General features: G+C 45.2%; 1 protein-coding gene across 1 annotated transcript in view; it reads right to left on the reverse strand.

The window, feature by feature from the left end:
• gfra4a (GDNF family receptor alpha 4a) overlaps positions 1-5,503 on the reverse strand; it is a 112,566-nt gene extending 107,063 nt beyond the window's left edge. The window contains exon 1 of the mRNA XM_034576847.1: positions 4,773-5,503. Within this exon, the coding sequence (XP_034432738.1) occupies positions 4,773-4,830 (58 nt within the window). The 5' untranslated portion in view covers positions 4,831-5,503. The remainder of the gene's footprint in view (positions 1-4,772) is intronic.
• Positions 5,504-21,855: the final 16,352 nt, after the last annotated feature.

Below are 21,855 nucleotides of genomic sequence, written 5' to 3' on the forward strand. Positions count from 1 at the left end.
GTCACATCCTGACGAAACCCAATCCTCCGGTCAGTATCGGTACGAGGATCCTCATCATGAACACTGTCTGTTTCCAAGGAATCATATCAAGCTTTGTCCAGACGCCTCATCTGGTGCTGACGTTCAATAAAGATACCGACAGGAAACCAAGTGAGAGGAGGCAGACAGACACTTTCTTGACACTAACTCTGAACACAGCGGACTGCAACTTACACTCTGAGAAATGAAATCTCCGTAAATAATGTTAGTCTTCAACAGTCCAGGTGAAACTCGACTCTAAAGGCAACAAAGGTGTTTGGATTGTCTGAGGGGAAGGAAAAGAGGCCGAAATCACAAAACTGCTGACGGACATTTCACTGATCTTCGGATGTTCTCTTGAAATTAGAGTTTCATCGAGTAAGATGTCAGAGCTCAGATCTGAGAAAGAAAGAAAAGTTCTGGAGGCGCGTTGATGACGTGTCTGACACACAACGGACGAGAAGCTGGAAGAGTACAAACGACTCGACGTAGGAGATGTGAACTTGGAAAGACAACGGGATTCGAGAGCTTTTGGCGATGAGGGCCGACGCCGTGTGAAAGCGCTGTAAACAAAGACGCAGCAGAATTTACACGTAGCGTCTCCTTTATGCTCGAACCAGACGCCACCCTTCATCTGAACATCACGGGTCATCCTCCAGTTGTTGCGTCTGACCCACACAATCTCCTGCTGCGTTTCCTCATGAAAGTAACTTCACAGTGTCAAAGGATCTGAAGCTTTTCATTTCTTCTAAAGACGATTTTACAGCAGCGAATAATAATACGACCGAGTATTTAAAGATGTTTTCAACTGGACCAGAAAGTTAATCAGGTAAATAATTACCTGGCGGGGTGCAGTCTCAACACGATAATTACTTTTGGGTAACTTTGTTCTCAAAACACAAAATCATAGAGACTTTTTATTCCCATCAGTGGCTTGAGAAGCTTTTCTGACCTTAAGCAAATAAACTGAGATGAGCTACTGAGCAAAGTGATGAATGGTGTAAAAACTGTAGAATAATAACAAATTATATCAAATAAAATCAGTAATTTAGCTGTTTTGATGAAATGTTATGATATGATAGCACCATCATGTGTATGTAGTTAAATCCAATCATTTTATAATCAGCACAACAAGTTCTTGTCGGAGTCATTTCATAATTTCGCTCTTTCTTCCCTCGCAGCTTCTACTTTCAAACACTTTACAGATAATCGTCGCTTTTCTACAACACGCTGATCTGAAATCAGCTGTGTTTGTCCTCCTCAGCCCATTAGACCTTTATAGGATGAGATCCTGGTCGCCTCCCTGATGAATCTAATCTACAGCAGCCTCTGTGCCGGGTAATTAAATGGTCACACCTTCCCTCCACCACTGTGAGGATCCAGGCGTCACAGACTCCTGCTGGGAAAGAAAATACACAACCTCTTACCAGCCAATTACAGACGTGCATATAACACTGTTCACCATATGTAAAAGAGTATAAACCTTCTGCAGTGTTGCAAGCGGCGAGGTCGGCTATTTACTGCCCCCCACTTAGAGAAGAATAATAAGCAGATAAACCTGGTCATCTAATTACAGTAATGATTGCAAAAATGTTCAGAGCAGGAACGAGCAGATAATCACTGAAGCATCACAAGGCTGAGCAGTAAATATGCTAATTTAAAATCTCAAGTAAACAGAGGCCTGGTTTGTCCTTTTTTTTTTTTTGCACGAGTTTACCCGCACGATTTAACGAAATATACAAAAACACAGCACGGCAGTCTTGCATACATCCACATTGCACAGCACGCTTCATCAGGAGGAGACAATCATTAGATGGGACAGATATCATTGTGGCTCCGGCCACCACAGGCATTCAGGCATTTTTAAACCCTTATTTGGCTCAGTGAGTTTTTATTTGCAGCAGGAGCCTGAGAAAGAGGCACAAACACACAGCAGGCACTATTATATACTTTTACACTAAAAGGTCCTCGCAAGGACAGTGGGCTGTCAAGTCTTGGTCCTCATAAGTGCAGCTAAACCAGTCCACACACACACACCAAGCAACAAAGAAGCTTGTTTTCAGACATGAACTGAATTCTGGACATTTTCCTGAAATTTTACAGATGTGAGAACGCAAATGTCCGAGATTTTCCAGAACATTTCCTGGCAGCCTCGTAGTAAGATGTCCAGAAAACATCAGAGTGAGAATACAGCGAAGCAATGTCCAGAAAATTCAGGGCGTCTATGATGTTTCTGACAAGCGACGAACACAAAACTGGAAAAATACAAATATCTCCGGATGAAAAGAGGAGCGATTAACGTAGGAGACGCCGATTGAGACGTCAACTTGGAAAGACAACGAGATTTGAGAGCTTTTGGCGATAAGGACAAAAATGCAGCAGAATTATTACATCATGTCCTGCATCCTGCTGCTCCACCCAGGAACCACCCCTTTCCAGAAATCTTCCTGTTGTTGTGAACGTGTTTGAACCCGGAAAAATCACCTGCGGGATTATCTTATTCTCAGGATAATCTCCAGCTGTTTTCTAACGTGGGTTTACTCTGACAGACCCCTAGTTTCTACTAAGGGTCGGGAAGTAGAAACTCCGCAGAATGTCCTCAGCAACTGACCGTGACATTTGCGTTCCCACGCACAGACCCTCCTGGTAATCGCAGGAGATTATCTGGAGTTCAGTGCATGTCCACACCCAGTTCTCCGGACATTTCCCAGTGTTCATGTCTAAGTTAAAGCAACAAGCAGTCGCACACATTTGCACTAAAGGCCAAACATGATAAACCACGTTAGCCGTACGGATGCAAACCTCTTATTTGTATTTACCACATTTACCCATGAAACGCTCAGACAATCTCAACATCTCTGACTTTAAGACTCATTCTCTTCCTCTCTTTCATATCCTCCCCTGCAGATCCAAACCGACCACCGTCCTCTTCCTCTCTGACCTTCAGGCTGGAACTGCCTGCGTTACTTTGATCCCCACCCCACACCCTCCCTTGGTGGCTGATGGACGGGATCATGAGTCCCTGGGTGACAGACTCTCCGTCGTTTTGACACATCTCTTTGACAAGGTGAGAATATCCGCGGAGAAAAGACTGGGACTGACTACCCCGGCCCCTCTCTCTCTCTCTCTCTCTCTCTCCACACATCCCGCTTGCACTCACCCGCCCGGCTCATGTCTTGAGTGACAGCACAGTGCTGTGAGAGAGGTTTCACATATGATGGGAAAAGTAAGAGAAGACAGGGGGACATCTTACAGCGTCACCTTCCGTGGTGAAAAAGTGGAGGAGGGGAGTGTTGCAGGCCTGTGAGCTCCGGGTTCGAGGAGGTGGAACGACTCCAGAGTCTCCGGAACGCTCCCAGCATGTGAGGCTGAAATCACAGCTGCACTAAAGGGAAATGGAGTCTGAGATGCAGAGCTGTCATCACCAGGACTATAAATCTCACAAATACAAATCCCTCCGTCTGCACGTCCTGTTTCCTCCTGCATTCACGCTGCAGGAGGTTTTTTTTCTTCTTAGCATGGTGAGGGGGGGGGGGGGTTTACAGAATATGGTGCAGAGTTTATACCACAGATGAATTTGAAAGTAGACGAACAGAAAACAGCTCTGGCATCAGAAATGACTCACAACTGCTGGAACAATGAAGTGTAAAGGTAACTTGATTAATAGATTTAAGGGAGAGGGAAAGCTCGGTGTGTGTGTGTGTGTGTGTGTGTGAGAGACAGAGAGAGAGAGGGTGTGTGTGTGTGTGTGTGAGAGAGACAGAGAGGGTGTGTGTGTGTGTGTGTGTGTGTGTGTGTGTGTGTGTGTGTGTGTGTGTGAGAGAGAGACAGAGAGAGAGAGGGTGTGTGTGTGTGTGTGTGTGAGAGACAGAGAGGGAGTGTGTGTGTGTGTGTGTGTGTTTGAGAGAGAGAGAGAGAGAGTGTGTGTGTTTGTGAAAGAGAGAGAGAATGAGGGTTCATATGCTTGTGATTGTGTGTGTATGTGTGTGTGTGTGTGTGTGTGTGTGTGTGCCTGCGTAAGAGAGAGAGAGAGAGAGTGTGCGTGTGTGATTGTGTGTGTCTGTGTGAGAGAGGTAGAGAGACACACTGAATTCATGACCAGTGACCACACACACACACACACACACACACACACACACTGCTGCTGCCACTCTGCTCCGCCCCCATCATGCACACTTACACACAGACACACACACGCGCAAACACACAAACGACACAATTCACCTGCAAAGGCAGGTGCACACGCGCGCTCACCGCACTCCCACAAGCGAACGCACGCGCGCACACAACCAGGCGGAGTGCTGCACGCGCGCACCAACACTTTGACACACACTTGTCTGCATCTTCACCGTCAAACTGGGGACCAGCAGCAGCGGAAACAAATCCTGCTTCATCTTTTCTCCCGACATTTACATCCGTGCAGGTACACGTGCACAGCTGCGTGCACGGCCTCCAGGGCGTCACGCACGCACAACAACAAAAAAAAATGCAGAGAAAAGACATGCACGCGTCTCCATCCAGTCCACCAGAGCTGTCAATCACACATCAGATGTTTTGTGGGGTCTTATAATAAAATAAGAAACCCCTGAATCCTCATGTTCTCTCCAGCACGGAGCTGATCACATGCACGCGGCCGATGTTGCAGGAAGATAAACGTCTCATTATGCAACTTTGCAATACAAAAAAAATCAAGCGACACAAAACATTGAAGTGCAAGTTCAACTCAATTATAATCCAAGTGTTGTTTAACTCACCGATGAGAGCCAGCTGTAAGAAGTACAGTCCGAGGAAGTCCATTATGGAGCGAGACATGATTCAATCCTGGGCGAGATGGTGATGATGATGATGGTGATGATGATGGTGGTGGTGATGATGATGTGCGAGAATATAAAAAAAAAAAAACCCTCAGTTGGTTCAAACTGGCTCCGACGACCACGGACGCGCAGGATCGCAGCTATTTCTCAAGAGACGAATCCACAGCAGCGCGTGAGGAAGCGGAGCAGCATCTTCTCACAGTCAAACTTTTGTCACGGGCGTAGAAACCGGATCAGAGCCCGTGGTTCCGATCCAACCCAACACGGAAAGGGGGGGTGGGGGGTGGGGTGGGGGGGGGAGAGAGAAGGAGAAAGAAAAAAGCTGCTCGTTCCTTATTGTGGGGAGTAAACGTTGAACATCCGCGGCTGTTCCATCCGTCCGCTTCCTCTCCTCCTCTTCGCCTCCACCTGCGCACCGTCTGCAAAATGCGCATGAATCACAAGGGGCGCGTTGCTGTGCGCACTCCGACCTGCGAGTCACCACAGCCCGTGTGATCCCCTCTGCTCCCGGGCGGGTCTGACCGGAGACGATGCCCAGCCCCAACTCGTTCAGGAACCCCCCCCACCCCCACCCCCAGCCCCAGCCCCCCCAAAAAAAGAAAAATCCAATCTTGGCACACAAAAAAAAAAAAAGAAAAGTTCAAATAGGACAAGTTAAATCGATAAGCCTATTTCATACCGCCATAAAATGGAAACAATAAAACCTGCGTGAAATGGTGCAGAGTCTGGGAGACCATATCCATACTGCTCTCTGGAAGTAGGTTATCCCCCCTCTCTCCCTCTCTCTCTCTCTCTCTCTCTCTCTCTCTCTCTCTCTCTCTCTCTCTCTCTCTCTCTCCCTCTTCCTCTCACTCCCCCCACAAAAGAGAAGTTGAGAGTGTCAGTGATTTGGGGCCAGTTGAGATGATATTCTCGGGGCCCCACAGCAGACACAGCCCAGGAGGAGCAGCCGGTGGAGGCAGAGCCAGGCTGACTCACTGTGCCTCTTCGTGGCTACAATGAAGGGGGGGTCCATCTTGCAGCCAGCATGGACTGTTGGAGGCTATACCTGCTCATACCGGTCTCCTTTCCAAAACAGGACAAAGAATCGTCTATTTCGATCTGGGTTTCAGGGACAGTGGGTCTGACTGACGCCCCCGACACGCGGCACTATTATTATTTTCAGACACAGCCTACTTTTTGTTTGCCGTGCAGGATAATTGGAGTGACCCTGCAGGAGAAGCACCCCATAAATCATGGCACGGTGTTTTAATTCTTCATACGGTTATGAGTGCCATAAGTGGCCCTTTTTTTCCGTCAATGTGTGAATTATCTGAGAACCGTGAAACTAGCACTCAGGATGAGAAATTAATGTTTGAGCGGTTTCTCTGCTGAGAGTGATTTTGCCTCCTGGAGCTTATTTTGGGAGGTTTTATAGCTTCTCGGGGACACTTTCCTGGAGTATGTAAAAAAGACTGACACTTACGGAAACTGGGATTGTACACGGTTTCTGAAGAATAAGCTGCACAACCTTACACGCAACCTTCTGTTTGGTGTTTTATTTTTTTTTCTGAGGAGAGTGGGCAGTTTACTCTCAGGATTTCAGACGGGAGGAAAAGATACTGCAGGAGCAGGATTTGTTCTCCAAGGCCAATAATAAAACTGAATTCTCCCCTATGCAATGCTTAAATGGTAAAAGATTCAAAATTGTATCATCTTACAACACTTAAAATGTGTATGAGTTTAAATGTTGGGTAATTCATCTTATGTTTAATTGAAAACGGCAGAGAAAATTCAGACATCAAATGGAAACCTTCAATGCAACAGAAGTGAGAAAACCTGTGAACGAATCTCCTCATGAAAAGCAGAAAACGCTACGCGCCAAACAAGATTGCTTGAGTCCTTTACGTCTAAACAGTCGCATCGTAAAATGCAGAATTGAACTGTACAACAGCTGTTAGCCAAGAAAATGTAGCCGAGGCTGATGCCAGTTGATTTCTTTCAGAAGGGGGTGATGACGTGGAACCTGACGAATCAGCAAAAGCTACGTCGCGACCGAAAAAGCCCTAATTTACATGTGGTTGGGCCCAGCGGGGTTTCCAAACTTTTCCGTTTTAGCGACTCCTAAAACTCCGGAGTAGTGAGCACACCAGGTGTATCCATGTCAGAGTTACTATGACTTCAAACTAAACTAGTAGTGTGGAGGTAAATAAAGCCGATGGTGAGACTTTATGGAGATGGAAGAAGGTACGAGAGCATCGGGAGGTGACTGAACATGAGCTGCAGCAGCTGCAGCAGAGGTTGGGAGGTGTAGGAAGGTCAAGACACATTCATGCACTTCAATACGCTGCACTTTTTCTGTCGCACATCATCCATTGATTGAGGGAAAGAGCCATCCGGGGCAATTTGGGGGTTCAGTGTCTATTTGGGACGCAGAGTGGAGGATTTGGGGATCGAACCACTAACTGTCCGGTTCCACTCTACCTCCTGAGCCACCGCCGACAGGAAAAAAGAAAGGCCTTGCTACCATAAGCATCAGGTGCATGTTGCCGTCCTTGAAAAATGGAGGAGGCAGAATAACATTCACAATAAAACCTTGATAACAAAGTAGGTTTCCTTTAAGCCACTATTCTATAGCTAGATGTTTCTCAAACGTAAAATGTGTAATTACTGAAATCAACAACTATTGTACTTATTATATTTCTACAGCTTTTTAAGATTGAGCGAAACATGAAAACGTTTTTATTTCCAGTGGTTGAAGAACTTCGAGATGTATTAAAAGTGTCTGTCAGGAGGTAACTGTCTCTTCAAAATGTCTCAATTATTTCAGAAAAATAACAAAAAGCTTTGTTCACTCGATGACATTTTGTCTGCAGCCGCTGAGACGTTCATCACCAGAATTTGTTTGTTCACGTCACTAACGGGGAAACACAATGACAGCGTCGGTCTTTACAGCAAACGCACAAAAACAGAATCTGTTTACTCTTAAGAAACGACGCCCGAGTGGCTCTAGTGATGAGGACTCATGTTGGTGTGTGATGTCGCCACTAGGTGCTCGAGTAGCAATGAACCACGAGTTAAAGCACCAGACGACTAACGGGAGGAACGAGGTGATTTGCAGGATGAGGAGAGTGAGTCTCGTAGAAGGCTGAAGCTTTGTGTTGTGGACCGGGTGACAGGAGGACGTCAGGAGGACGTCAGGAGACATGATTATAGAGCCCTCGAGTCCTTGTGGGGAGGAGGTTGAGGAGGATTAATCATAGTCTTTCTCTTTCTTCATGACGACAAAGGTCCCATCACTGTATTAACTCATCATGTTTCTCTGAAACCATTTTTTTCTGACCTCAGAAATCTCTCACACTACTTCAATGATCGTTTTTAAACCTGCCTGTTTGGAATGGACTGTTTTCTTGGTCTGTGGTGACGCTGGTTGCAGCTTTTCTCTAAAGTAAAGAGCGGCTGCGACGCTGCTGCTGCACAACACAACTGTTTCCACCTGTTTATTCAAAGTTCAGAGAACAACGAACTGGAGAATCTGCCGTCGTGATCAACCGGCAAACACGGTCGTACCTTCACTGCGAGCGAGTGGGCGAGTTGATGATGATTTTAACACTCGCCAAAGTAGAGGATACTTCTTCTGAGGCGCCACCGCTCATCTGAACCGCCACGGAAACTGTTGTGATCGTGTCCGAGCCGCACAATCTGATGCTCTGTTGTTCATATGTGAAAGGAAAAAGTCCAGAGAAAGTCTGGAACCTTCATTTCTGCATGTGCCAAATTGTTATGAGATAAATGTTTGAGTTTGGTTTGTAGTCAGGTAAAAGCTGCTCTGCAGGTTTGTCACCGGGCAGAGTTTGTGAAGAATGAAAAGCATCAACGATAATGAAGAGTTTGGTAAAGAAAAGAAGGTTTTTACGTGTAAACCTTGTAAACCTGAAACAAGGGTCGAGCTGAGTGTACGCGAGTTAAACTGTGGAGTTGAATGACACAGAGCAGAGTGTTGTGCTGCCGTCGGGCCTTGAGACTCGATCATGTAACCGTGCTTTCATCGCCTTGGTCGCTCTGCAAGTTTCTGTCTACAAACTGTGGCCATGGAAGTTGTTCCATCCGATTCAGCTCCGTCGCCGGTCAATGGCGGACCACAGAGCGCCTCCATCACAATCTTGGAGTCCCAGTGAAATGGCGACTTGTGGGCAGTGCAGCAGGACGCCTCCCCCATTGCTCTCACTCTTTCTCTCTCTCCCTCTAATTTTTCAGCCGATTGTCGGATGCCTCCGCTCTTTCATGGCCAGCCCAGCAGGAGCATGTCCCACGTACTCCTCTGACTTATGACATCAGCATCGCCAATGTTTTTAGGGGGCGAGGTGGCTCTTTTTGAGTCGATACCCAGCTCGAGCAGAGGAGACGTCTCTGGAAGGATTCAATCCACAGCAGGCAGGGGGACATTAGATTCAAAGGGTCGAGGTGTGGATCAATACGCCTTCGTTTTTGGCACACGCTGTAATTCAGGGGTGTCGGGAGGGAGAAGGAAGCCTGAGTTGAACTTGAATAACCTTCACGGAAAACCTGTTTTGGAGATATGAATTGATTGTTGTGCCGTCCCACATGCACCTGCAGCCAGTTTGCCCTTGAGCAAGGCGGCAGGAGAGTGCTCAGGAGATGCGCTGGATAACCGCCAGGGTATGAATCCAAACCTCGGACTTGACTCCCCCTCTGGTGTTGCCATGTACTTGGCAAGAATTTAAAGGTTCAGTGTGTTAGATTTAGTTGAAAGGATCTACTGGCAGAAATTTAATATAAAATAATCCTAGTGAAGTTTTCACGAGTGTGTTTCATCTAAATTGTACGAATTGTTGTTTTCTTTACCCCAGAATGAACCCTTTATATTTAAATACTTTATATTCACATACTTTATATTTAAATACTTTATGTTTACATCAGGAGCAGGTCCTCTCTACGGAGGCAGCCATGTTTTTTACAGTAGCCCAGACTGGACAAACTAAACCTTTTGAGTTTTTATGACGACTGAAGCTTCCACAGGTTCTCTCTCATGTTTGGAAGTGGGGGGTGAGGTGAGGGGTGTTCAGCTGCAACATGACACTTCACCACTAGATGTCACTAAATTCTACACACTGAACCTTTAATGAAATAATATTATATTTGTTTGAACACAAAATGGTGCCGCAACAGACAAAAGCTTCCTGTTCGTCACATACATCCCTAAAACCTGCTGATTCCTATGGTCACGTCTCTACACTGGAGGTGATGAATTGAAATTTTAAAAATGGATTCTGAACTGTCATTTCAATTGCTGCAGAAGAACACACACATTCATTCGGTGTTCAGTATATTGCCCAAGGGCACTTCAGTTGTTTTAAGCTTTTAAGCTTCCAAATGCTGTTGGACGTGCTCTTCCCCTCACTCGTCTCTATTTCCTCTACATGTGCACATTTTAAGTAAAGACTAGTTTTGTTAAACTCTACAGCCTGTCCTGCTGTTTTCCTGATGCTCGGTGCACGATGATGAACTGATGATTTGTCTTCCTGCGTTCACTTGGAATCCGGCGCTCCTCTCTTCCTCTCGTGGCGTATATATCATTGGCGTTCAGGAGGCAGCCTGAAGCCGGACATCCACTTGACGCAGGTACGACGTAGATTCCTTCACTTCAGGTTTCATCGATCGGCTTTTGTCTTATTCCCACATAACTCGTATTCTTTTATTCACTTTGGTATTCAAGCCACAGTGTTAAATTCCACTTTGACTCATTCCTGAATAAAACACCTGCGTGCAATCATCACATTCATGCTCAGTTTTTGTCTGTAGTGTTAATGTGACTGAGGTGTGCAGAGAGTTTGCAGTGGACGACCTTGATAGCTCAAGTGAAATAAAAAACTATTTAACCCTTCCTCAACTCTGGTGCAAAGCTCGGAGAATCACTTGATGCACAACTGCAAATCACAGAATATAAACATACACAGTGAATCCAGAGCTACACTATCTCACATGATTCAGAAGAGCAGACAGTCCAACGGTATATTGGATTTACAATGATATAAAATACATCCTGACATTTGAGAAGCTGAAGGTTGTAATGAACATTCAGCTTCCGGGGGAAGTCACATCTCGACCAACAGTCCCCTCATGAAACCACATTTCACTGCCACTCAAATTCTACTAATTATTCTCTGAGAAATCAAGGAAAATGTCTAGATTCAACTCAACAGTCATACATTCACTTCCTCTTTAGCAAGTAGTCTTCAAATTAGAAGCACAGAGTTTGTTTTGTTACGGCAATGCTTCATAAGGAGCTGCATTACAGAGCTTTTATTTTGAAAGGTTGTGAACTTGGGTTTGAAGATTGTTCAAAAGCCAACATTAAACATATTACATAAATATCAACCATAAACCAGGTAGGATGAACACAAAGTTTTCTAATGTCGCTCTGCAGCATAAACTGTTTATAAAAAATGTTTGCACACAACATCCAGCAATAAAAAGTGACAGGATATTGTAGAAGTAATGAGAAGGAACATTTCTGAATTCTGAAGTTTTCTACATCCTGATGTTTACTGTTGATTCAAATTTTGGCCTCAAACTGGAATAAATTTGCTCAAACTCTTGTTCTGGTCTCAAAACCATTCAGGAGACTTCAAAGTCAACTGTGTTAAAACTGCAGCCACAAGCAGAAGAACCTCTTTTCAAACCTTTAACATGTTGTTAATATATTGTTAATGTTGTATTGCTCCGTTTAGTTCATTACATTTTACTCTGCCTTCCCTCGGGCAGAAGTCGAAGCCTGTGGTGCGTCGACTGAAGGTCTGGGCTGATGGCTCTTCCCTCAGCCGTCACACTGATTCCGGCCCATTTGCAAATTCTGTCCCCGCTGTGGGAAATATTACAAAGCCACACTGTTACAAAACATTTGCTGTGTGTTATGGCCTTTACAAGCAGGGGAGTTATTGTTTGTGAGCAGAGATACGAGATGTGAGTCGGAGGCAGCGCAGCACGTCTCCTCTCATGTCCAGGATCAGGGTTTTCAGGTGTGACAGTCTCAGCGGACAGAATTCTGTGAGGAGCGTAAACAGTGAAGTCTGTAATTAAAATATGCGGCTTGGTTGTTAATGTTTACTGCACTGCATCTTCAACTTTCTTTTATATATTCTAATAAAACTTTTAATGCGATGAGATGGAAGGGAAGAAGTAAATATAATTTTAGTTTTTGGGAACACTTTCTCACCTAATATTGTCTCTTTTTCTCCATTATGTCTTTTGTGAGTATGTGTATGTGTCTGGAAGTGCAACCTTCTCTCTGTTGCTTCCTTTTATCTCATTTTTAAATGTTTTATTATAAACTATAAAAACATGGACGACATGACCGCTCCCCGAAAGTGAAGCCAAAGCGTCTTGATCACCACCTGGTGGCTGGCTGCTGTATAGGTCAGAAGTCCCACCTAATAATAATTTTCTTAAAGATGGTTTCTGTTATTTAAGATAGTTCTTATCCCACTGATGTTTGTTTAAGTGTCTAAAATTAGTTGTTTGATGCTAACGGAGGGAAACATCGTGATTGACAGCTGAGACTTTAGACTATAAACTGCAGAAAGTGCCGGGTCAGGCATCAGAGAGATCTATGTACCGATCCGTTACCAAACTTTTGGTTTCACCCAGAAATCCCTTCTTCGTCATCGCCACGCTCCAAACAGCAGTTGAGCTGTACCGCCACTGGAAAATACGTTTTTCAGAGCAGCAAAGAAGAAGTGATTTTCAGGTCGTGTTAGAGTCGAGTGTGGTGGCGGCTCTAGAGCGATTTGGCAAGATCTCCACAAGTAAAACGGCGACCTGTGCCGTCTGCAAACTTCAGTTTCAGCTGAACGTGTATTCCTAGATTTAGTTATTCGTGTTCTAGATAATAAAGGAGGTTTTCTGTATTTGTATGTCAAAGGATTGAGCTTGAGCCCGGACACATGACAGTGATAACAGGGTTGAAACTGGTATTGAGGAAGGAAAAATCAAACATCGGAGTCGGAACAAGAGTTTGTATCAAGCAACATATTTTTTGCTTCACTCATGTCATCACAGCGCCAACGTGTCTCTGGCCTTTTCTGCAACAATGAACTCCGTTTGATTATGAAGCTGAATATGAGCTGCTCCCCCTGTAGTGGTGCCAATGTACTGCGGCGTCATCCTCTGCTCCCGTCGCAGACTCGAGCTGTAGCCAAATCCTGGCAGAGGAAGAGAAAACTCACAGGAGAAGGGCATGCTGGGGCTTTTCAAAGCCGGCCTGAGGTGTAATTATGAGCATATCTGGCCATCGCGGTGGGCAGGTGATGAGACAAATGTGTCCGGAAAGAAGTGGGACACATAAAAACCAAAAGAACCATATGCCCTTGGTTATTCGGGGCTGTTTTCATGGTGTGTTCGCGGCGGCATATTTCAGATTCCCTGCGAGGATGCGTGGAAATGGATAAATCAATGAGGCCATCTGGGGAGAGGAAGTCAGGATGAGAAACGGTTCAATGCTGACATTCACCCGACAGTAACCTCACAGCCCTAATTATTCCATTCATTGCCGAGATGCAACAAAAGGAGAGAGAGCCTTGTTGCTTTCATGACACAAATCAGATGAGTTATAGGTCAAAGGATGTTTGTGAAAGAGGAGACAATTAAAAACATATTTATACTTTGCTCTGGATCAAATCTGACGTTTTTATGGCTTCTAAAATAAGAAGAATAGGGAAAAGGTTTTATTCGGGGTGAAAGATATATTTAGCAATTTCATGAATACAAAAATTACGTGTCGACTGTCAGTGCGTGACACGGTGTGGCTTTGTACTTTGTAAGTGCAGCTTGTCTAAATTAAGGCCGTGAGTGTGACTGAATGTCATCATTGTCATTGTCTGCCCTCTCCAGCTGAGTCAGAAGTCATCACGCACACACACACACACACACACACACACACACACACACACACACACACACACACACACACACAGAAAACATGATTACACACAGAGATGGACACACTGGTGCCGGATTTATCATTTAAACAATAACAATTTTGGTCTAGTCTGATGTGACACATTTAGTGAAATGTGAAATTACCCCCCACCGAATCAAACAAACACTTCATTATTACAAGTTTAATGACAGGTGATGAGGTTGTTGACGAGGACGTACGACAGAGTTTCAGGGTTTTACTCCAACTCCGTTTCTACTATCATCGCCACTGACAAACATCGAACTAATCACCGCTGACTTTTGATGACGTCTGACACTCGTCATTAAACGTGGTTACCACGGTAACAGTACGTGCAAGTTACAAGTAAAAAAAACGAGAACGGTTCTCACGACAGAACAAACACAAACAATCCAGACACCAAAGTGGACACACTCATAGATATCAGCCGACTAAATATTTCTATGATTCCTTAAATTCAAGATCTGAGCACGATTCCCTGGAATATTAATGGGAATATTTGAAGTGGTAATGCAGGAACGTAAAAGACGTAAAAGTTAATATATCAAAGCACGAAGCAGCTGAAGTGTCAGAGCAGTTTACTTGTTGGCGTCACCACCTGCAGACACTTGAGGAGCAGTCGGCCTGAAACTGTGCTGCAATCTGATTTCAGGCAAAGCTGCTCCGAACCACTCGTGATAAACTGCGACAATTGAAAATCGACACTGTCGTTTTATCATCATCGGTGAGTTCAGTCGTCTTGAAGTGATGGAAAAGCAAGAAATGAACACATACAACTTTAAAATGAAGTTAATCACCTGAGCCGAGGAGGTTACGTTTTCACCCCGGTCTGTTTGTTGGTTTATTCGTCAGCAGGATTCCAAAGTAAGCATAAGCGTAAAATAGAAATAAGTGAGTTTAAACAAATACCTCCAATTTAATAGGACACATGGTAATAAAAGACACCTCTAACACTCGTTATCACTTGTATGACCAGTAACTAATGTTTGCTAAAGTTAGTAGATTTTAAACATGTCTCTGGACTGACTGGGCCTGTTTACTCATTTAAATGCTAAATGTACTTGTGCTACTGTCCCACTGCTTTATCTCGTCTTATTATCCCGTAGCTGCCACTTGTGGTCACAGTGTCAGACGCATCATTTATATTTAATAGGATAAAAAGTCCTCTCATCAGATTACTGTCTTTATACTGGTTGTAAGTATTTAATTCATGTTTTGACCCTGTGTACTTTCTTTATATTGACAGTGTCAGTTTTGTCACAAGTTTAATTTAAATCTACATAAAGATTCTGTATTTAATTTCCCTTCAAATTCAATTTTAGAATTCATTTATTCAACATAATTCAACAGCTTAATGTGAGGGTGACAAATTAAAATTTATGCAACACAAATACCATCTCTGCTGGCGCTCTAATCTCTTTCCATATGATTTATCCAGGGAAAGTTGATTGAGCACGCAGGCTCTGTTCCAGCAGCTCCCTGCTTCACATGCACACAATTACATTCACAGCCGGGAGCTCCACCGGTACGACCACAGCGTCGCCCTGATGAACACCGAGCAGCTGCACCGGAGCGGTGAGGGGTTCGGGGGCACGGCGACCCCAGTTGTTGAATAACTCATCAACCCCCCCCCCCCTCCCGTACGTCCAGGTTCCCTGCTGGTCGGACGCTTCCTGACATCAGCCGTCAGGTCACGATCCAGTTTCTTCTGATCCTCCTTCCTCCTCCACCATTACCCGTCTGCAGGTGTGAACAACACAGCTTGTGCCCGCTCGCTCTGTAAACGCCTGCACGTCCACGGTTGTGTATCTCAAGTTGTTCATAACAAGTTTTAGGGATTTTTCCTGCAGTTGAGTGAATTCTGCAGCGCCCGGGACGGAAATAGCTCACAAAATAGTCTTAAAACATTGATAGTGTTTTAAGAGAAAATGTTTTCCCAATGAAAATTTGCCCCGAGACATTTTTTTTAAAACCACTGATTTGTCGAGAAAACACATTTTACAAGAAAACAGTGAAGTGAGGTAGATATTCAAGACGAAACGAGGCGCTCGCGTTCGGAGTTAACAACAAACCGAGGATTAGATTCCACCGTGTTTATAGGGACCAAGTGCAACGAAGAAAAAACAGCTTGATACGTGGGATTTAATGAGATTTTAGGACACAACAGCAGCCCAATGATGTGTTGACGATTGTCATATAGAAGATATATAAATAAATATGTTAACAAACCTGACACAACACACAAGGAAAGACATGGTTTATGGAAAACCTGTTCTTGGCAGAGGCGTCATTATGGGCAAGAAAACTCAGTATTACATTTTACTGTCTAATAATCTTCACTGGTGTTTATGTTGCTGAGTCTGATTGTTTCCCCACAGGTTATAAACAGTTAAATGTTATCGTCAGGCCTGTGCAGACACATTGACTCTGTGAGCAGATATCTGCACGTGTCTGTTTGAGCTGCAAAAACCTGAATCTTGGATGGTGCTGCGACAGGTGCATCAAGTCATCACCAACTATGAAAGAGTAAATTAATCCACCGATGCCTGAACTACATCCAACTTTAAAAAACAGGAAGATTCACTCTGATGCTCTTCTGCTTTTTTTTCTCCGGCGACAGGTCGGTTCTGGGCAAAGTCGGTTCACGTGGCTGCGATCCAACGCTCTTTTCTAAAGACCGGGCTGAAAGAGGAGAGTGAAGGTGGCTGCACAGCGCGTCTGGCACCGGCTCGGTGAGGGAGATACCAGGTGTCGGCTTTGGTCCGAGACTTCACACACTGACGGCAAAACATCAGCAACCACGTATAATAACAAATAAAGCCTCTTTTCCACTGGGCAGAAAACCCACAAACCCACAAACACTCTGAAATCTGCATTCATTCCTCAAAAGGTAAATGACTTTGCAGTAGACACAGGTTTTTATCGGCTCTGGCTCCGAATCTGGACGTAAACAAGCGAAAACCAAAGCTGAAACATTAAACAACACAAGAGGTGCTGATACCTTTTTATCTTCACTGCACATCTCAGACGTGAAAATACCTTTTTCTAGAAACTTCATATCTGGAAGTCTGGGCTGGCCGGTGTGTCTCCACGAGGAAACCATACTTCTCTCTTTTCAAACACCCCAGACGTCAGTGATTGCATGTTGTACACGTTCTGCCGAGAGACACCGACCTTTTCAGCAGATGTTTTTATTCTAGCTTCAGTCGGGGGGCGCGACCACGAGGCTTCCTGAGGTCGCTTCACTACAAAGTGTGATCACATAGTAAGGGGAACAATGAAAACACCGTGAATCCTGTGCACCGAATGCAAAATTGAACAACTTCCAACAGTATCAAAACCCCGGCGCAGCTTTCCTGGAGCTCGCCCAAATTAACAAAAAAACGCATCATACTTTATTGTCTCCTCTAACGAATATGAAGCGCAGAGGAGTGAACTGCATTAAGCAGAGTTCAGAGCTCGATCACAGAGCGGCTGCTGAAGAATGCCAACAAGCCGAGTCGGTTTAAAAAAGGAAGAATAGGCAAAAAGATACTAAATAATAAATATGTTGTATAGCAGTGGGGCGCAGCGTTCGGCAGCACACTAATGAGCCCATGGGGGGGGGGGGAGAAGTGCTGATGTTCGTTCGACAGCGGCCTCCACCAGCTGATTATTCCGTTCATTATAGAGATGTGGAAAAGTTGTTATCGGTGTGTCGCTACGGTGATTTAACAAATTTACTTCTATAAAATGAAGCTTTGACGTCCAGAGGCGTGATCGGACCAGTGAAACCTCACGTTCATTTGTCACGAATCCTGTGGAGAAGAGGCCTAAAGGCACGAAGGGTGTCGCCTCCTCTCCGAGCTGCAGCCCACACAGCTCGGATTGAAGTGAACGAGTGCACCTCCCGTTTCTGCTGGGACTGGGCTGTTTGCTTTGGCCTGCGGTGACGCGAGTTGCAGCTGTTTTTCTGGAAACTGTAAAAAGTGACCCGCGGTAATTGAGCTGCGGCAAAAAAGACCCGCTGCTGGACTTTATTCATCATCCTGTGCCACTGCACTTGACTTCATAACATTTCTATACAAACCACTACAGTAAATAATCAGCATTTTATATTTAATTCCCTATTCTATTGCCTTTTTAAATAAATCTGGATCCTGTCCCTGCAACTGAAGCTCTAACCACGAGGGACCTGGCGTCATACGTCCTCTCGGTGTTTACGTCCCTGAATCTGGTGATGTACCGGTTGTTCCAGGGACATAAACACGTCAGGAGGAATTCCAAGAGAGAGAAAATGAATTTGATGTAATGCTGCAGTCATAAAAATGTAAATGCTCAACTCACTGTCAGCACTATATACTGTACACACTCCAACTAGGATAAAGTGCTGCAACAAGCAGATGCAGAGTGTGTGAGACACTGACGCTGGACATTTCAGTCTTTACGAAGTTATGTGTGGAATTCCAGCTTCGCTCTGTCCATGTTTTTCTTTCCAGGATCTTTTTTGGCGATGACTCTCGACACGTGTCCTCTAACGGGACTCAAACGTTTGCTTCCTACTTGTGTTGACAGAGCTACTGACGAGCCCAGTTTAAATAATGTTGTTCTCACTCGTCCGACTCCTCTCGGCTGAAGGAACAAATTGCTCGAGGTTCCTCTCACCGTCAGAGCCTCACCGCCGTGAAACGCTCTGGATGAAGGCACTGACCAAGTGGCAATGTAACAGCACTTGGTCACAGTCAGGCCGTCGGTAAATCATCCTCTTGCACTTTTGGCATTTTGCGGTTCATGTGTCATCGCGGCTCGTAACAGAGTCGGTCCACTTACAGAAGCGTGAAGACGAGAGCTCTTTCTGTCAAAGTCAAAGCACGTCTCCGGGCACAGAACTGACAGCGTATAATATCAGGTCCACTCTGCTAATGTGACCCTCCCGTCTCCTCCTCCCCGTGTGCACGGACCATTTCATTTGTAATGAAGCTCGCGCCTCCCACACCTAAATGGATTATGGACTTGTGAACTGTGAACGGCACGAGGAGCTAAAGGTGGCCGGGTGGCCTAGCGCTCACAGAGACGTCCCCGTAATTAAAGGATCACGGGTTAGATCCCCAGAAAAGGCGTTCCACCCGAAGTGTCCTTGAGAAGCACTCCGAGCTAGCAACTGTTAAATCACTCAAAGTCAGTGTGGTCATAACTCTTCAAAACGCAAGACACGTCAAGAGCAAGTGTTGCAGATGAAATGTTTGTGAGGGGAGAAGTCGACTTTCCACCTCGACGGGTGAGTCACGACTCGGAGGTGGAAATTAAAGATCAGGTTTTATTATACGAGCGGCAACGTGCAACAAACAGGGACGAGATCTCACTCTGGATAGAACTTCAACTATTTATCAATTTAAAATAAGTTCTATGGAGCCGTGTGTGAATGTGACTTGTCTGTATTTTCTGATCTTGAAGCAAAACACTTTCCATGTTTATAGATTCGTCAACGCGTTTACAGACATAAATACACTTTCAAATCTGAATACATATTTCTTCACACATTTTCAAATCTGTTTACACACACACACACACACATATTGTAAATACAGATTTTCAAATCCACGTACACATTCACAAGTCTCATTACACATTTGGAGATTCTTCCGCACATTCACAAATCTGATTACACACAGAGGGATTGACACACTGCTACAATAATGTCCCCATTATAAATAAAGTTCCATCAGTTAAATCTACTTTATGTCATCACTCTCTAATGTATATCTTCATTAGTCTGTACACATAACTATTTATACTGGTACAGCTGCAGAGTTTAACCATAGGCTGATATAAAGATGGATGCCGTGTTCCTCCAGTTGAGCTAAATTATCCCAGATAGGGGTGTCGCCATCTTTCCCTTATGACGTCATTCGGCGAGAGAAGAGATTTTGGTGTAACTCGACCACTTGCGACTCCATCTCAGCTGTCAATCATCACGTTTCACCCTACTACCTAATATGAGTGCAACCATCTTTGACGAAATGTTATTCGATGTGTACTTTGACTTATTAGTTTGGTCCACGTCCCGTCTACTAACATGGAGGACACAGGGTTTGTGACCCCTACTGCAACCAGCCACCAGGGGGCAATCCAGATGATTTGACTTCACATCTGGGGAGCCGTCGCGTCGTCTCTCTTTAAAACGTTGTTCAGCTGAATGCATGTTCAGGTGCACTGCTGGATTATGATTTATTTCTTTGTGTCATCCCTGTTTGTGTGGGCGTTGGTGTCCTCATTAGTAAAATACATCTCCCCAACCTTACCGCCCCGGCCCACCCCCTCAGATACCCTTGAGGAGAGGAGGTGGTCAGTTTCCTGTTTCATTTGCCTCCAGTCATGCAAGGCTGCCTCGGTGTCTGCGGCCGTCTCCCCGCACTAAATCACAGGCTGAGCCGAGCGCCGAGCCGTGGCGGTGACTCCTTTTATGATATTCTGTAGGACCCCGGCCATCGAGAGGAATGAAATGTATGGCGGCTAAGACCTACAGCTCCTCCCAGGGGTCGCGGGCGCCGGCTCGCCCCCGTGGATCACGTTCTCTGCTGCCACTCACTTGTTTCCATCTCACTGAATCGTATCATTGAAAACCTCATTAAGCCGCAACACTAGAGAGCTTAGTGTTTGTTCTGCTCAACCTCCTCTAGGTTTGTTATCAAGCTGTGACAGTTTCCATTTGCAGGTGTTAGATACTGGTTGTGCTTCCTCTCTCCTCCGCCTGCCGACTCTCTGTCTCTCCTCCTCGCTGCAAACATGACAGAGAGTGTCACCAGCCGCTGATTTGCAATTTTGTGCAACCTCGGCAAGCGGCTGAAGTTAAAAAGAGCAAGTTATCCTGATGGATTGAACTGCAATGCAGCAAAAATCATTTTAAGAAGTGCCCTAAACCCACAAAACAGACATGTCATGTGGGTGAGTTTCAGCATTTGCATGAAAGCCATTACGGAGACTTGAAATGACATCAGAAAGACTTTAATGTAAATCTTTACGCGCTGTCAGGTTGTTCTCTGGTCGTGTAGATCTCACTGGGCAGAGCGTGACACTGACGCTTTCCATGGGGGGGGGGGGGGGGGTGCAGCTCAGTAGGCAGCAGGAGATCGATGCCAACGCTGCGTTCACACTGCAAGTAACACAATCGACAAGTGGGAGAAAGACAATTCATTTCTGTTGATAAAGAAACGCTCAACAAGCTTGTTACCACAGACGACGCTGCCTCACTGTCCCGCAGCAGATTTCCAACAGTGGTGGAAATCTGCAAAATGTAGGGTTTGATTACAAAGTATGATTCACGCTTCAAAAGTCTCTATGACTGTCCCAGTTATTATTGGGGTTTTTGAAGTATCCCGTGTTAAAGCATGTAAACATTATATCCAGATTCCAGTATCCTGGGTAAAGCCTTAAACCTGGAGTGGCCGGATACCGGTGCATGTATCTGTCTCATTCCGGTTTCTGACCAATACCGACATCTGACTGTGCTTCCTGTTGTTTCCTCCAGTCTCACGAACGCTTCAGCCAGTGAAAGGATGTGAAACTTCTCTCTCCAGTCGGTGTCACTGAACTCCATCGTGCCGACCCGATCCCACCAGTCACGGCCGCTCATCTTCTTCCACTGCGCCCTGGTTCTGTGGAGGACATGTTTTAATATTTGCCGTCGCTCTCGTCTCCCACTGACGGCAATAAGGGTGGATAAGCCAAATCCGAAATGCAATGCTGGTATTTAACAGAGCTGTGGGCCCGCTGAAGGGTAAAGCTGCCTCCGTCTCCACGATACAGGAATCAAAATTGTAAAGTTGTTGTAACCATGGGAATGTTAAACATCACAGGCGCCTGCGCAAACAGCACACAGTTAGAACTGGGATACTTGTTTTAATATGAAAAAGCCGATTTCTCAATGTTTCACCTGAACAACACATCTCACGAGCTTCTGCATCAAGCTGGAAGACGCTGCTTCAGTAAACCACTGAAAGTTTTCTCCGACAATTTCACTTGACTTATTTGCAGAAGTTACACATTTCCTCCCTTCTTCTCCGCTGCGCCGGTCAGTCTTGATTCTGG

The sequence above is a fragment of the Hippoglossus hippoglossus genome, chromosome 22 (genome assembly GCF_009819705.1).
Source record: "Hippoglossus hippoglossus isolate fHipHip1 chromosome 22, fHipHip1.pri, whole genome shotgun sequence".
NCBI classification, from domain to species: Eukaryota; Metazoa; Chordata; class Actinopteri; order Pleuronectiformes; family Pleuronectidae; genus Hippoglossus; species Hippoglossus hippoglossus.